Raw genomic sequence first — 17,150 nt, forward strand, 5'->3', positions numbered from 1 at the left:
CGCTCGGTGAGCGGTCCCCGCGCCCCGGGGGCTGCCGGTACCGCCTCATCTGCATAGCCACGCCCTCATCTGCATATCCCCTGCGCCATTGGCCAGCGGTCTCCCCAGCGGTGGCGCGGCCCGGGGCGGTCAAGCTCGGCGCCTCATTAGCATTCTCCCCGCCTCCCAGCGGGACGACGGGGAGCTGATTGGTCGTCTCGGCAACGGCGGGGCGCGGCCGCGCTCTGCGATTGGCGGAGGCGCCTGCCAATCCGCCGCGGCCAGGGCCGCACTTCCGCCTCGGTGTCCGCGGTGCCGTCGCTGGAGCCGGTGCAGGTAACGCCGCGGGCCGGGCCCGGGGCCGCCGCGCTCCGCTCCCCCGGGGCCTCCGCTCCCCCTCCCGGCCCCAGCGCCCCCACAGCCGCGTTCGGGCCCGGCTCGGGGCTCCCGTCCTCAGCGGGCCGCGGGCCGCGCTGTCAGTGCGGCGGGGGCGGGCAGGGGAGCGGCTGCCCCAACGCTTCTCCCGTCCCGGCGGCCGAGGGGGCCGGGACCCGCCCGGCGGGATCGGGGCGCTGCGGGCCGCGGGCCCGTTCTGCAGCGGCGGCGGCGGCGGCGGCGGCGCGGGCAGGTGCTGAGCCCTGCCCGGTGCTGTGACTGTGCCGGTGCTGAGCCGTGCCCGTGCTGAGCCGTGCCCGGCGCTGTCAATCCTGCCCGGTGCTGTGGTTCTCCTCGGTGCTGAGCCGTGCCCGGTGCCGTGATCCCGTCCTGAGCCCTGCCCCGTTCCGCCGCATCCACTGGGCTCCCCGGGGCCGGGCAGGCAGCGGGGGCTGAAGGACGTTGCTGTGCAGAGGGTCACTGCAGCTCCGTCAGCCCCGGCGTTGGGTTTTTTTCTGGTTTTGCCGTGTTTGTCCCGTTGCTTTTGCAGCTGGGTAGTTGAGCAAAGGAGTCTACGAGTCACCCGGCTCCCCGGAGGGATGTGCTGGGCTCGGTTTCAGCACAGCGCAGGAGCCTCAAGGGGCCTTTTAGGTCACAGCTGAAGCACAGCGAGCAGTTGGGGTTTATTTGGGGTTGGCTTTTTTTTAAAATTTTGTTTTTCAGTCACCTACTCCCATGTTTCTCTTACAGAGAAGGAGACAAGCAAGATGGGAAAAATAGCAGGAAAAAAGGCTTTTTTTTAAATAACATGCCACCAGAACTTCTGCATGGTAATAAAGGTATAAGATGCCACTTATTTAATATGGTTATTGATCATATTTGTACTCTCTGTATGTTTGGATTCAGGACTCCTTTTGGAAGCAGTTTGTTACTGTGCAGCACTTGCAGGCCAGAATTTCAAATGCAGGTTCAGAATCACCTCCTGGCTTTTATGTGTGCCATAACCTTGTGTTTCCTTTCAGAAGTATCTGCCAAAGCATGTTGAGTGTAAGCAGCTACTTCTTCCATTTACTGTGAATTTTCTCAGCTAAATTGCATAGCCTTCACTGAGATTCCAGGAAAAGTAAAAAGGAAGCGTGGATCTGCAGTGTTGACTTGCCAGTCTTCCCATTGTGTTTCCTTTTCTAAAGCTTTGCACGCAAGGAAAAATAAATTCGATCGTTCCAACTTATCCTTCAGAAGTTCTATAAATCCATGTTCATGTTGCCATCTGGGGGCAACCATGTGTGGTATCATCTTAACAAACTTTACCACCAGCGTGCTGAGGGACTTGTGAAACCTCAGGGCAATTTCTGGAAGCAGTGACTTGGGCCACTTCCAAACATGAAGCTGTGCCGTGGGATGGGAGCAGGAGAACTGGCTAAACTGGCAATGGAAGCAAGAAATTCCCAGTGCTGATTTTCCCCCTAAGTAACCCCTTGGGTTTTCAGTTACAGTAAACACAGCTTTTTCTTAAAATAGTTGTTGAGCCATTCACATGTTTGACCATGTGACAGAAAGCTGAGGGCAGTCTGGGAGAGAATCAGGAGTGATTCTTACTGTTGCTTTCCTGAACCAACAGCACCTCATGATGAACTTGTAACTTCAGGAAGTCCTCAAAAGGAGATGCTGTCTGCTGTCCAGGAAAAAATACGGCGTTTTTTCCTCCAGAACTGGCTCTTCGGCCATGCCAAAATAATCTTAGAAACAGAAGGCAAAAGTTTTGAGATAGAAAATGGTGATTAGACAGCAAACCCTGTGCTTACAGGTAGTTAAAGACGAGATGGGATAAAGGTTTCAGTTGATGCAGTATTGAAAAGCAGTGTGGCTATTAGTTATTTGTTGGCTGACATGTGATCACAGAAGATAATTTCTTGGATGGTTTCTTTAAGTCACTTTTAATACTGTTACTGCTTTCCATTGGCAGATCTTATGACTGAAACTGGTATTTCTTTCAGTCTTTCTTCTTGTGAATTCTACTGTGTGAACTTCACATATGCTGACCTAGAACAAAGGTGGAAAGCTTTGCTTTCTGTTATCTTAGTGTTGGCTGGAAAACGTCCCAATCGGGCTTTTTTTTTTTGCTTTGATAAGGCTATATTTTTAAATCACTGTTTGTAGTGCCAGTCAGATGATTTTTTTTTTTTTTTTTGCTGTTGTTTGAAAGCAAGATTAGCCTGCAAGTACGCTGAATTTTTAAGCAGATAATTTATTAGCTTTGGTATTTGAAGTAGCTTGTCCTTGAACAAATGCAGTGTTACATCATGCTGTTCATATCTAGGCCTTCTGTTTACGAGGTGCCATTTTTCTAATCCTTCACTCAGCGTCAGTTTTGTCACCTGCTTCAGGGAGATACAAGAAATGTCTGTATTTGACACTGGTATGATGTTGTAAAACGCTTGGAGTTTAGTCTCCTCTTTGTGAAGTAACTAAAATGTTTGGTTCTTACAAAGGATATGTGTTAAATATGGAGTGCTCAAGAGCTTGAATGTTGTTGCTGAGCTTGTAAATATGTAGCTGATCACATGGGTGTCTTCTCCAAGCTGAATAAATTGGAAAGTGAGAGCAGGGAATAAGTTGCTCACCCTGTGTCTGTCACTTTGGACATAGGGAGGGGACTTTGATGTTTTTCCTGCTGCAAAAAAAACCCAGAGGTTATGCTTTATAGCAGATCTTTAATGGGTTTTATTATTTTATGGGATGGACCACCACAGAACTTGGAATTCAAGAATTCGTTATCTCAATCCTTGCATCTTAATAATTACTGTGCAGACAAATGTATGATGATGTAATTATTTGCTTTGTATCCTTAAAGGCTTGTAAAAGCAAGTTGCAGGAGAGCAACAAGCAATTAGAATGTGTCAAATGTGGCTTACCATAACTTTCAGTTATACTCTTTAAAAATGTACTGTTGATTCAGTGCACAAAGATAATGTCTTAATTTTCAGGATCAATAAGTTACAAGAATAGACTAAGCTTACTTAAACTTGATTTTTTTTTTCTTCCCTTAAATACAGTTGCAGTTGGAAATTCATTTGCTGGTCTAGACAGATCATTTAGATTAATTCAGTACGTTTTATTATGCACATAATTTAATGAGACAGGTTGGTAGTAGATTGCAGCAGCTCTCCATTCAGAAAATGCAGAGGCTGCAGAGTGTTGTCCTCCTGGGCTTGTTTATCCATCTGGTGGGAGGGAGGGTGCACAAAAGGTGAATTGTCCCTGCAGCTGCAGAAGCAGAGCTGGACCTTTTAGTCTTGGCCCTCTTGGTTTTGTGGGTTTTGTAGTTCAAGTTTGGGAACAAGTTTGTTGCTCTCTTTGCTCTGTTGGACACGGAATGGCTGTGCTCGGTGTTAGACCAGACTGGTCTGTGGTGTTCCTGCCCCAGTCCAGTTCCTTTGCTGTGCTGCTCAGGTTTGGATGAGATAAAGGCTCTTGGGATGCTGTGAACCTCTGGGGTATTGCCAGGTTTGCATGCTTAGGGTACCGGTCAAGAAATGTGTTTCCATGACTGGATAAATAACTTCATTATATTTTTACTAGTGTTATTTTTACACTTCTGAGTAAGATTTTTTTTTTTGGCTCCCAAAAGAATCTGTTAGTAGATCTCACTGTGTTTTGACTCTAGTGATGGTGGAGGTTGAAGGTGGCAAAAGTGTGTGAATTCTAAGGTGTCTGTGGTTCACGTCACTCTGGTTCAGCTCCCTAGCTCACTAACCAGCTCCTCTGCTCCCTACAACGTGTCAGGGCAATCAAGTGAGGAGGAAAATCCCTTTTATAGCTCCCGGAGATGGAACTTGTGTGTGTTAAGGCTGCAGAGAAATTCTCTCACCAGCCTGTTCATGAGGGGCTCTTCAGCAGCGTGTGCTGACTGAAGGGAGAACTTTTTCAGGAGGGCAGAACTGCCCCGTGCATGGGTTCTTTCGAGGTTTTGCACTAGAATAATAAATCTGTTGAGTGGTTGTTTAACAGTGGAACAAAAATGCTGCCCATCTTCTGAGGTGTAAATAACTTTGTGTACATGCTCTCCTTTTGTTTTAAGCAAAGTGCTGTGCACGTTCTGTTACCCAAGTGGGTTGATGTTACTGAGCAGATAGCTGGGTGGATTCTTTATTAAAACTTTGCTCTAAATGGAGGTATTTGTCCTGTCTTGAGGAGTCAAAGTTAATTTTGTTTTATCTTTTTAATGTCTTGACAACAGCAAACGGAGTAGCAACCTTATCCTGGAATCCAGTAGGTATTTACTATAAATGCAGCTTTAAAGGAAATACAATCATAGCATAAACTCTGGCTTACTAAAGCTTCTGTAAATTTGTGGTGTCTTCTTAAAACCCCCTTACAAATAGTCTGTTAGCTGTGTGCAGGAGCTCATGCTGTGGAATCTGCGTGAGGAGTTGGTGATAGGCATAAAAATGTGGTTTCTTACTGTAGGGCTTTGCGGTGGGTTAGTCACTGTCATCCTCCTGCTTTATTTGCAATATAATTGTTACCATAATTGTCTAAGAGTCTCTGTGAAAATTATTTGCAAAATACCTTGTGCAGAGTAAATGTAAACCTGTATCTGTCTGGAGGGAATGAGTCCACAGAGACAAAGCTGCCTTGGAGGAGGAAGATCTATGAACATATAACTATTCTTGCTGTTCTAGGGGTTTTCTCCAGTGATGTTTTCTGCTATAACTGTCTTCATAAGCTTCAGTGATCAATTTGCAGGGGTGGTTGCATTATGATGAGAAATACCCGAGCATCTTTAATTTTATCTTCAGAGAAGTGTTCCTAAAGGATTAATTATGTATCTACTGACACTTGTGTCCAAAGCCACTGTGCTTGCAGTTATTGATTACTTCCCACCTTCTCTCTTACAGGTAAGATAAAACAGATCCCTGGGAAACAACTAAGAAATAACTAGTTTTACAATGCAGTATTGAATGATTTATTTTTTTTAACAGTGTGGCTAGAAATGAGCGGATTTATCACTCGTGATCAAACCTGGCATTATGCATCATGCGTGGAGAGGTGTGGAGAACAGAATTTTGTCATTTTTTACAGTCACGGGCCATGAAATAGTTTCCAAGGGAAGGTTACAGAGTCTGAAAAATGCTGTGCCAGATGCTCTCAGGTGGAAAAATGCCTCAGATATTGAGGTAGTGTTAAGAAAGAAGAACATTTGCAGAATTCTCTGTATGAATTTCAATGAAGTGTTTTGCATCAAAAAATATTAATCTGCTGGAATCAAGTTTCCTTGTTCTGTTTGTTGGATTTGAATGAAGTTCTGCAAGCCAGTATCCTTGGCTGTAGAACAGGATTTTTGGCTGAAGTGAACATGGGGAATAGCCAATGATTCCATAGATAATTGAGCAGTATTCTGGGTGGATATTTTCTGTCCAGATTCATCTTTACAATTTTTATGTTAAATAAATTACGCTTTTGATAGCAGCACTGAAGCTTTGGGCTGGGGCAGTGATTAGTGTGTGGGACTATTACTGTCATTTGTTCTGATGCAGAAACAAGTTTTGTGGCCTTTATTCCTTTGAGAGCAAGACTTGTAGTCTTTCAGTTGTCACTTATGTCTCTTAATTCCTGTGAAGCATCACCAAAAATTGGTATTTCTGAGGGGACAGAACATGGTGCTGCCTGCCATAAATCGCTCAGCTCCTTTGTTCAAAGCTAACCTTTCAGATGGTCAGTTTTCTGTCATCTTTGTTTCAAGTTCTGGCAGTGAACTGTCCCCAGGCCATTTAGTGACTCTCAACGACATAAAAGCCTGTGGTGGGGACAGCTGCAATCTCCAAAGAAATGGAAAAGTGACAGTGGCCGAGCTGATCCTCTTCACTCAGCCTCTCTGCACTTTATTTAACAGATTTGAGAAGGAAATTGCCCTTCTCTTGCTGTGGTTGCAGAGAGAGTTTTATCTTGCCAAGACATCTGGCAGATGGTATTACATTCAAACTTGGGAGTAAGAAACAAATCTCACTTGGTAAAGAAACTCCTTTCCTGGATTCTGCCATCTGTGTGGCTGTTCTCTGGCTGAAGAGATTTTAAGTGCGTAACAGTTAATCTAACTTGCCAATTTAATTTGCTTCTTGGCTAATTTTTGTAGATGTTTTAGATCCAGTGTTGCTGGTAACCTAATTTCATGAGTCAATTAAGATTCATCCTTGCTGAAGCTTTCATTCAGAGATGAAACACTGCAGTTTGATGTTTTCAGGAGATGTGTATGAATTAAACACACATGAATATTTATCTTCCAGTTCAAGTTATTTATTTCTATCGCTTGAAGTACTACAGCTATGTTTTATTTCAGCTGGCGACTCAAGAGACGATGGGGTTGGCTCTTATTCCGCCAGTTATGTTGTAGACTGGGGGATTTTGTGTTCTTTTTTCCCCACATTTCTTATTTTTGGTGTTATTATGAAGGATGTGGATGTTTGATGTTCTGTTGGCTCTTTGGGAATCTCTGGACAGGAGGTACCTCCTGAACATAGAGTGTCACAGAAGCACAGAATGGTTTGGGTTGGAAAGGACCTTAAAGCTCATCCCATTCCACCCCTGCCATGGGCAGGGACACCTTCCACTGTCCCGGGTTACTCCAAGTCCCATCCAGCCTGGCCTTGGACACCTCCAGGGATCCAGGGGCAGCCACAGCTTCTCTGAGCAGCCCTGCCAGGGCCTCAGCACCATCACTGGGAAGAATTTCATTCTAATATATAATGTAAACCTGCCCTCTGTCAGTTTGAAAATTCACATTCCCCCTTGTCATATCAAAGTAATGAAAATGTTTTTCATGAGGAAGGTCCCAAGTGGCTTTTTTTTCCTTCTTCCTTTTTCTCAATTGCTTGCAATTTTTCTCTTTTGACGTTAAAAAACTTAAATGATTTTAAAATTTACTGTGGAAATGCACACCCAACAAAACCTTGTTAGGCATGTGAAAAAGCTGATGAATGTGCTAGTTCATGAGTTCTTTGGTGCCACTCTTAATTCCAGGATACTGAACTCCTGTCACCCTACCTGCTCGTGCTGGTGAACCTCTGTGGTTATTTTAATGACTGCTTATTGATTCTGTACTTGCTTTTACTGAAATGTTCCTGGATTTCACAGGTAGATTCAGTATCTGTGTAATCATTAGGACCAAGTGTTTTATGTGTCATGTAGAGCTAGAACACGTGCTTTCAAAGAAAAAAAAAAATACAGGATTTTTAATTTAGCAGGGTGATGTCAGCAAAGCTTTCCAGAATTGCTGCATGATGAGAAATTTCAGCTTGAGGTCTAGAGGAAAAAGGCACTGCAGCTGTCCCCAGCCAGCTTCAAACCTGAGCTTGCTAAGCCACATTCCAGCCCGGTGAGCCACTCATTGTAAATGCTGGTCTTTCTATAGAAATGTAAATGTTTCTTTAAGGAGGAGTAACTTCTGGTTATTCAGATGGGTCTTTGTTGAGGATTAACCTGGAAGAACAAGTTAGGATGGAGGAACTAGTCGAATTAACTTAGGGTAGTTGCAGGTTTAAGCTCTTACAGGGGTACAGGTTTTCGGGATTCTTTAATTGGTGTAAAAGTTCCTAGGATCCGGAGTCACGGTTGAAATAAGTTGGCTGTTTTTGTTATTTTTCTCCTGAAAAATGAAATTTGAGAAGGAACAAGCCTACGAAGTGACAAATTTGAGGGATTACTAATTTACCAAGATAAAGGCAGCGGATTCCCACACGCTGGTTTTGGAGAGCAGCCCTGGGAGGTGGAATGTGCATCTCCTCTCAGAGAGATGCTCACATGCACGTCACAGAATGCGTGGAGCAAATTAGGCAGTTTATAAAGTGATTTGCAAAGCCTCGTGCTTTTGTTGTCCTGGTTTTAAAAATAAGTTCAAGTGGGAGGAAATGGTTTAAAATAGGAATTGTGCAGAGTCTGGGACTGGTGTATTTCTGGAAGAGGATTCGTGTACCATCTACTGCTGGGGACTGTGACCTTGTCGGGGACACTGACCTGCTCAGAGCTTTGGAAAGCAGAGCGTGTTAGGGGCAGCCAGATCACCTGGGAGGAGTGACAGCTTCAGCTCTGTGCCTGACAGACTCCTTTGTGTGACATTGTTCACACCCAGCTGATTGACAGATCCGCTGCCACTTTGTTCTTCCTCGGTCATGGGCCCTGGCTGGGGCTGGGGTGGTGTGAATGGTTTGTTACACTCTGCATCACGGCTGTGGCGGTCACTGGGAGGAGGGAGTTTGTTCCTGAGCTCCTCCTGGGACCTGTCTCATGTTTAGAACAGCCCTTTCTGTTTGTTCCCTCTCCTGTAGTGCTGGAAGACAGGAATTCTGGAATTCTGAGCAATTCCCTCCCCTCTTATTTGCGCTGGCCTGCAAATAAGCAAAATGACTAGAAAACCTAGGTACTGCCCAAATAACTTGTTCAAGACGTGCTTCAGTGACTTATGTTAGGCTTAGTTGTTTTCTGTAAATTGCTTTAATGCTCAACTTTAAAGGTTATTTCAAAGAGTAAAATCTTATTGTGAGTATTCTGGACAATGTATCCGAGTGAAAGATAATACAGCTGCAGTACAGATTTCCCAATCAAAGTTGGACTGTTTGGATGGGTGTTATGGTTTTTTTTGGATATTTTTGTCTGTTGTCTTTCTGTGTGAGCTTCAAAAATAGCATCTCTCCTGTGGGGAAATTATTTTGATACAAAAATAATAAATGTAGCCTTTTGTACTCATGCACACAAATCCCACAATAAATCAAATTAGTTCCTATCAATCCATAGCCTTAAAATATGAGGAAGTAGATAAGCTTTGTTGCTTATCCTGTAAACCACAAAATCTGTACGTGGTCGTGGGCAGGGGTGTGTTGTCATCATCAAATGAGGAATTTCCAGTTCTCTTAAGGTGCCTCTACTTGCAGCTTTTCCCTGTTACTGATGAGATGTTTTGGTGAGTGCAGCTGGGCTGGGCTCCCCAGGAAAAGCACATTTGGGTGTCCCTGTCTTGGGTTACCCAGGCTCAGCCCCTTGGCCCTGCCTGCAAAGTGAAGCCCACAGAGATAACTTTAACCTGTAAACCAGCAAACCTCAACTGCTGGAACAGTGTTCTCTCAGCAAGTGAAGTCTGTATGGAAACCTGGTTGTTACATTCCTGTTGGTTACTGTGTGTGCAAGAAAATGTCCAAACAGATTTTGTGTTTCTTCTGCGCTGTAGGACTGAAAGGTGAGACCATGACAGGATGTTTATGCTTTATAAAAGATGTATGAAAGATTTTCCAGGACAGCGGCTGGTCCTGAGCTCTTGGGGGTCTGTCTGACACAGGAGTGTTGCACCCTTCTTTCAGTAATTTCAGCAATTTCCATAAAGGCTGCTAATTCTTCTGGTGAACATCAGGGAATGGAGGAGGAAATACAGATTACAGATCCTGAATATGAAGCCACCAGGGTGTTTTTGTCTTCTGGTATTTCAGCCTAGTTGAAAGTAACTTTTGCTGTTGCTCTTAGTAAGAGAAGAGGATTTAATCCCAACTTTTTGGCTCGTGAAAGCTGAATGCTGTTATCACTGTGTGTTCAGCTACATGCAAATTCATGTTAATCTCTGCTATATAAAAGAACTGTATGTAAAAGAAGTGATACAAGTGGGAAGTTATTCCTAGTGTAACTCAGCAAAACATATTATTTTTTTCCTTTTCAAAATGTTCCTAACACCTTAGGACAATTTGTAACTGTAATTATTTAAAATTATGTCAGTGAATATTTTGTATATAACTTACAGGCATATGATTGAAATAGCAGTGAGCTTCAGGTGTGCTGTGAGGTGGATGTCAGGAGAGCACAACATAACTCTGCTTTTCATTTGTCTCTGATTCTGGTCACTTCATTTGTACTTGGTGAGTGTTTTTATAGGAAAGCTCCGTCGTCGTCTCTACACTGTGGGATGTAGTTCCACTTCACAAGGCCTTTTGTAATGCAATTATTATTGTGCAGGAGAGAGAAGAGGAGAAACTGGCATTCATCTGTATTGACCTTATTTATTCTGAGGCTCTTAATGATATTTGACAGTTTTGTAAGTCATAATGTTTTTTTCTTAGTGCCTTCTATACAAGACTAAACAGAAGAAGGAAAGATGCAAGAAAAGGTGGAGAAAATGATGTAGTTGTAGTCCTGATCATGAGAGGGCTGTGTCTCGTACATATATAAGCTTCCTCCTGGAAATACTGGCAGCTGTTTTGCTAGAAGGATGCAATGCTTGCAGACAATTGAAGTCATAAATGTCTTGCATCTTCAAAGATACTTGGAGGGTGGGGACTTGTAAATAGTAAATCTCTGCTGGTGCAGAGATTGATATAAAATCCTACAGTAGCAAGGAAATGGGAGGTTCCTAAGGGAAGAGTGACAAACTATAATGTCTGTCCTTGAAAGACATAAAACACTTCAAGGCAAACACTAAATTAATGAACTTAGGTGAGCCCCATATTGGGCTGGTTTAGCTCCTCCCTCTAAATGGACAGTTAGAAGAACTGCATGTATGTGAGACATTCAAACAGCTTTTGTTCTGGGCAGTCAGGGGAAAAAGACTTGAAACACAGTTTGGTTTCTTGCAGAGAAAAAGAAGAAATTGGCTTCAAACATGGTAAACTCTTCTCCTAGGAGCAGAGTGCACTTCTGGCTTTGTTTCTCTTAATTGGAATGGAATTGTGCAAGTTATAATTACTCTGGAGAAACTACTGTCACAAAAGCAGTGGAATCTTCAGGATCGGAAAAAATTGAGACTGACAGATTGAGGTTGTTTTGGAGGAGATATCGATAGCATTGCCATGCTGTCATTTATTGCTGTGTACTTGCCTCGTTGTTGGAACCTGGTGAACATTTGTGAGAGTGAAAATGAAATTTTCTCATTCTTCTCCTTAAACTAAAATTGGGTGAGGTAAAAATATTTGCGTTACACCGTTGCCAACCATCTGGAAAAAAAAAAAATCTAATTTAGTCTATCCATAAAGTAGAGCTGGAATGCTACACAAATCTGTAAGTTATTTGCAGAGTGTGTGGTTCTACTGAGGAAAATTTCGTTGGTTCTTTACATTCCTTCTAGAGGGAAAAATCTCCAGTTGTCTCTTCAGGAGTGCATAGCAGCAGCCTGACAAAACTTCTCTCAGGGTCACTACATATTGGTTGCATGATGTAGAGTCAGACCCAACATTTTCACGCAGTGGTCAGACTTTAAGATACCAAGGATCATTCTTGTTCCCAGCTTTCGTGGGTAAGGATGCTGTAAGGCTCATTCTCTTGCTAAGGAGAATTTTTGGTTTGTCATCTGGCTTTTCCTTCTGTCAAGTTCTCTGCTCCTTCTAGCTATACTTGCCTGAAATTTAACTTGCTGTAAATAAGATACATTTTACAGTAATGTATATGAAGTGTTTCTACAGAGAGAAGAGCGGCACAGTAAATCAACTTGTTCTTGTGGCAGGTAGTAGTTGTCTTCAAAATTACTGTGCTATCAAAGAAAGCTGTTTACTTATGAATGCAAAAATCCATGTTTTGCCATGGGAGGAAGCAGGAAAATTAGTGTTTGTCAAGTGTGAGTGTTGGTACACAGGAGAAATGTGGAAGCTGCTAATTCCCTTTCCCTGTCTTGTCAAATAGATCATCTGAAGCAGCTGGGTATTTGCAAAAGAAGACCCTGACAGCACACAGATACTTAATCTCTAAATCAAGTTCAACGATGCATTAGAGAGAGCTGCACTGGCTGCACAGAGATTTCACACTGAAGGATGAACAGTGAAGAAGAGTTTTATGATGCCGTTACGGGTGAGTGATGGACACAGTGCCAAGGGGAAGAAAACCCCTGTAAATTGCATTGTGAGTGTGCTAAGGGGCTGGTAAGATAGAGCTGTTAATAAAAAATCAAAAGCAAACTTGTGTTGGTAAAACTTGTGGTGTTGTCTTCTGAAAAGTAGAAAAGGAAAATTGTAGTTCATGTTCAGGCATGGAAATGAAGGGGTTTTTGTTAAAGCTTAACGCCAGTTATTGTTTCATCACTCTAACAGTCTTTTAGTGGCCAGGTCTTCCTTTCGTTTCCTGTGAAAATCAATTTAATAGCAGCTTGAGAAGCAGACCCTTTGAAAGGTGAAATATTTCCTTTGGGTTGTTTTTATTGTTATTGTATTCATTTTTTTTTTATTTTAATGGAAAACATATCCTAAAGAATTGAAGTAGAAAATGTTTTTCTAGTCAAAAACAAATTTCTGTAAAAGTATGCTTTCAAGATAGGAAACCAAAAGTCTTTGCAATTCTATTTTTTTCTAAAAAAGCAAACATGAATCACTTCACACTTGAGCAGTGTATCAAATAGTACTTTGCTTTCAACTAATAAGGAGGGATAGTTATTTATAAGAGCTTCAGATGGCTTTAGTGGTGAAATAAAATGCTTGAAGTATTTTAATAAAGAAAAAGGAAATCCTCTTAAAGATCTCAAAGAATTTTAAAGATTTCCACTGAAATGTCTCTTGAGAAGTCCTGTAGCAGAGGTGAAATGAGAAATACTGAGTGTACAGTGGGTAATGTCAAATCACAGGAATGAAGATAGAATAATGGCAAGTGTGAAAGCTGAAGGAATGGAAGTAGCATGGTAGATAGAAGTGGGTAAGGTAGACTTAAGACTTGGTTGGTTGGAAATCCATGTGAGGAGTAAACAGAGGGGGCTGGGTGAAGCAGTGTGACTGACAGCACACTGTACAGGACTTGTCACAACTATGTCACAGAGGAGAGAAGGAAATTTTGGTTTGCATTCATGCCAGCTGGGAGTGATGGAGACTACTACTCTAAATTCATCTGTAAAATCAAACCATTGTACCATTAGAATCTTGAAAACACAATGGGTTGTTTCTGTCTGTCATTAGTAATCTTTCAGTTCCGAGAGCTCAGGGTCACTGCTGTAAATGAACTAGATTTTTATTTCCACTGAAAAAGGTGTGAAAAGAAATGTGCCTCTAAACAGGAGGTCTGTGTTGTATAGCTTTGATGGTGATGCATTCCTTTGTCCTTTGCTGCAGAACTGTACAGCCCTTTTGTTTTTGCAGTAAGACACTCTGGTTTTGTCCTCTTTTCCTCTTCTTTTTCCCCTCTAACTCAAACGGTTGATTCCCCCTGCAAATGCTCTGGGTGGTGGTGACTGAGCTATTGTGCATGAGCTGTTCTTGTACCTGCTGTCGTGGCTGACTGCTCAGAGCTGGGGTGTTGTGTGTCAGTTCTGTGGGCACTCCTTGTTCCATCCTCATCTTATTCTTCCACTGGGGGGAATGTGCTGGCAGGAGATAAGTTTATACACACACGCACACACACATATATAAATAAATGTTAGATGTGTTTCTTGGAGCCTGGTACTTAGTTTAAGAGCAGTGTGAGGTTTGGAATACTTTGCTTCAGATTTGTTCTCCCTCAGGACTGTCTGTCTTTAAGGGCCAGTGCTCAGTCTCTTTCTCCAGCTGGGTGCTTTAGGAAATGCTGGCAGTTTGATGAGTTATTTGCACAGACCTAGTGAAGTCAGACCTAGTTCTCAGTATCTGTGTCTTGTCCAGGTCATTCAGAAATGTGATGCCAAGAACAACTATAAATGGGCCTCTCTGCAGTTCATGTTCCCTGGCTGCTGATGTCTGTAGTAACTCTCTGCTCCTGTTAACACTGTGGATCTTTCACATGGTGCTTCAGTGAATTTTTTAGGTGTTAATGGGTCCTGGTAGTGCCAAAACTAAGACTGTGTCTTAGTTTTTGAATGGTCTGCGTACGGTAGGTGCAGATGCGGTACTCCTAAGAGATCCACGCCCACAATCACATTCTGTTCTGAGCCAAGGTGAGCTTCCAGGTTTCCAGGAATCAAAACTCCAGGATCTGAGGTTCCAAATTTTGATTAAAAACCCCTGAAATTTCCTTGGCAGGCTCCTCGGTCTGCTCTTTCCAAGGATGCTCTCCTTGTTTTTAGGTCACATCAGTAGAAGGGCAGAAAGCTGCCTTCAGATGTGCTTAATCTGCTCAAAGTCTAGGATTGGGATGCGGCTGCCAGGAGCAAGCACGTTCTCCAGCTGTGTTTTAGTGTTGAGATGAGAACAGTGTGTGCACCATGCTTTTCTCTTGCTCCTCCTGAGTCCTGGGCCCTGGTTTCCCCAGAAGGAGCTGCGATGTGTTCCCAAAGTTCAATGATTTTAGGAATTGGGTACTGGGGTTTGTATCTTTTTGGGTGTAAACCAGGCTTAGAGCACTTGGACTCTGTGGAAGTTACTCCAGAATTCTGCAGCACACTCAGCAGCAGCCCAGGTGGTTTCCTGCCTCCTTTAAGGTAGTATGGACTCACTCCTTGAGGAAGTCACAGCTTTTCCATAGTTATTAATTAATGACATCCACTTGTAGAATACAAATCTCTCCTAAGGAGACCCGTGATTTTTGTAGTGCTGGATTTAACTCCTTGGCTGAGAAGTTAACTGCTTCTGACACTGTCCCCATCTCATCCAAAAGACATGCTGATGGGAGGGAACTGTGTGCTGTGTGGTTGGGAATCATCCTCCTGGCGCATGGTTTGTCCCTGACTGGATGATGATGGCACTTGTAGAGGTGCAGCATGGACTGGGGTATCAGTGAATCAGGGGGATGAATCGTGTTGGTGACAAAGAGTTTCCATGGGGAGAAGTCTCTTTGCAGTCAGAGGTTATTAGCATTGCCGACACTTGACAACCTTACCTCATGAATGAGTACTCCCCTAGGGAATGCCTTGGGAATGTTACCTGTGATCTCACTTAATTCCAGACATCACAGCTATCAAGAATCTGCTTTTTCTCACATTCCAGTGGCTGCCTTCTCTGAGGCTGGATCAGGATAAAGGAGGTCAATCCTTAGATGAATTTCAGATTCTTTGAGTTTTTATGTGAGACGAGGAGCATATAGCTTTGATCTATGCCACCTTGGGTGTGTTAATGCCATCACAGACTTTGTAAAGACTTTGTGCCATCAGAGACCTCTTTTAGAGCTCAGTCCTTCATTGGTATTATCAGGTGTCTTTCTGCCAAAGCGTTTTGTGAAAGTGTAGCCACAAAGCAGGAAAACGCTTGGCTGTTTACCAGGGTAATTTATTTTTGAGAGCATGAATAGTTCAATTTTGCTTTTTTAAATATTAGCCCGCAGTTCCATGGGAATGTGTTCTGTGCCCATGAGGCTCAGCTGGTTCATCCAGCCAGGTGTATTTGTGAGGATGTTGTTCTCTGTTGCTTTCACATGGGGAGGAGGAAGTGAGGTTATCTGCCAAACTGATATATTTTCATTCTCTCTGGATCAGACTGAATCAATAGCTCTGTGAGTATTGCAGGTGTTGTGAAAGGCCAACCTGCCTCCATCAGCTACAGCTTGTGACAATGCACTTTGGAAAGCGGAGAATGATTAATTTCTGACAACGAAAAACAATACCTCTTGCTTCACTTGCTGTCTGCACTTCCAGCATGTTTATCTTATTCCTTAGGCCTTTTTTAGGTCTGAAGGCTCTCAGTACCAAGGTGCTTTGATTCCCTTTCTGCCCTGGCTGACAAGGCTTAATTAGTACTCAGGGAAGTTGCTGAGTGTCCTAAGGGGAGGTCTCGTGTCTGTGTCCGTGACTCAGGGCAGGGCCTCTGCTGCCCTGGCTCATGTGCAGCACTCTCTGAGTGGACTTATTTCATTTGCAGGATGTGGAAGAGGAAGGCTAAGAGAACTAAAGTTACTGGCAAGTCACTTTTCTTTAAGCTCTTGAAATAGATTAACGTTGGCACGCAGCTTGAGTATTTTAGTTTGAAAGTTTAAAACTTTTTAAAAGCTTTTGTTTCACTCTTTAAGCATGTAAGTGGAACTTCTAATGAAGCTAACTGTTGACATTGTATTTCTGTCTCTGGGCCCCTATCCTCCTTTTAAGTCTCCATTTTTATCCTCACTTCCAGTGTCTTTTCACTATGAAAACTGTCCTGTAAGTAACTCCTACCTACTCAGTTTCTCAAGTTCAAAGCTTTATTGGCAGCTGGTGTTAAGGCTCTTTTTGGAACTTAGGAAAACTACAACAAATCATTTCTGTAAGCTGTTTTTCTTCCAAATCTACTTCCTCTGCATAAAACAGTGTCTGGATAGTTCTTAATAGAACCATAATACCTAGAACTTCATTGAGAAGCATCTTCTGAAACTTTATCAATGGGTTTGTAGTGGCTAAGTCATGTGATGCTAAGTTGGAAAGTGTAGTTGAAAGTCTGTGATTATCTGGCTATGTACCACAGTGGTTTTGGTTTGTTTTTTAAGTAATTAGGTGGAAGTGCAGTCTAATAAAAGCAGACTTACCCTTCTGATGTACTTCTTTGTCTGGATTTAATTTTTGTTGTTTGTCTGCAAGACACTCATTTGAATTGGCATTTATTTACTTACCACTGACGTATTGTTGTCCATAAATAATATATATACTTGACTCTAAATTCCTGTTGTGCTTTACAGGAACAGAACAAAACAATCATAGGAAACATAGAAACATTAATGTGGATAACACAATAACCATTTGATAGGATTTGCAGGGTTTCAGGAACTGAAATTACAGTAACATTTTTCAGAACTATTCCCCTATAAGCCAGTGGACTATTCCTGTTGTGAAGCTTTACCTTCACATTTAGGTGTTAATGTCATTGAAGTGATCCTGTTCTTTGTGTCATGTGAGCTTGATCAGTTTTTTGGGTGAGGGTATTGTACCAAAAACCTCTTCTTTTTTTTTTTCCCCGATTTATAGTTAAGCTAATAAG

General features: G+C 42.8%; 1 protein-coding gene across 2 annotated transcripts in view; it reads left to right on the plus strand.

Moving 5' to 3' along the window:
* Positions 1–228: 228 nt before the first annotated feature.
* Positions 229–17,150, plus strand: part of OSBPL2 (oxysterol binding protein like 2) — a 33,879-nt gene continuing 16,957 nt past the window's right edge. The window contains exons 1-3 of one of the 2 annotated variants that reach the window (XM_066198742.1): positions 229–315; positions 1,105–1,193; positions 12,004–12,168. In XM_066198742.1, coding sequence (XP_066054839.1) covers positions 12,132–12,168 — 37 coding nt within the window. In that variant the 5' untranslated portion in view covers positions 229–315; positions 1,105–1,193; positions 12,004–12,131. The remainder of the gene's footprint in view (positions 316–1,104; positions 1,194–12,003; positions 12,169–17,150) is intronic. The other variant, XM_066198744.1, reaches the window with a different exon arrangement.

This window comes from Chamaea fasciata, unplaced genomic scaffold (genome assembly GCF_029207755.1).
Source record: "Chamaea fasciata isolate MVZ Bird 193981 ecotype frontalis unplaced genomic scaffold, bChaFas1.0.hap1 SCAF_17, whole genome shotgun sequence".
In the NCBI taxonomy this organism is placed as follows: Eukaryota; Metazoa; Chordata; class Aves; order Passeriformes; family Sylviidae; genus Chamaea; species Chamaea fasciata.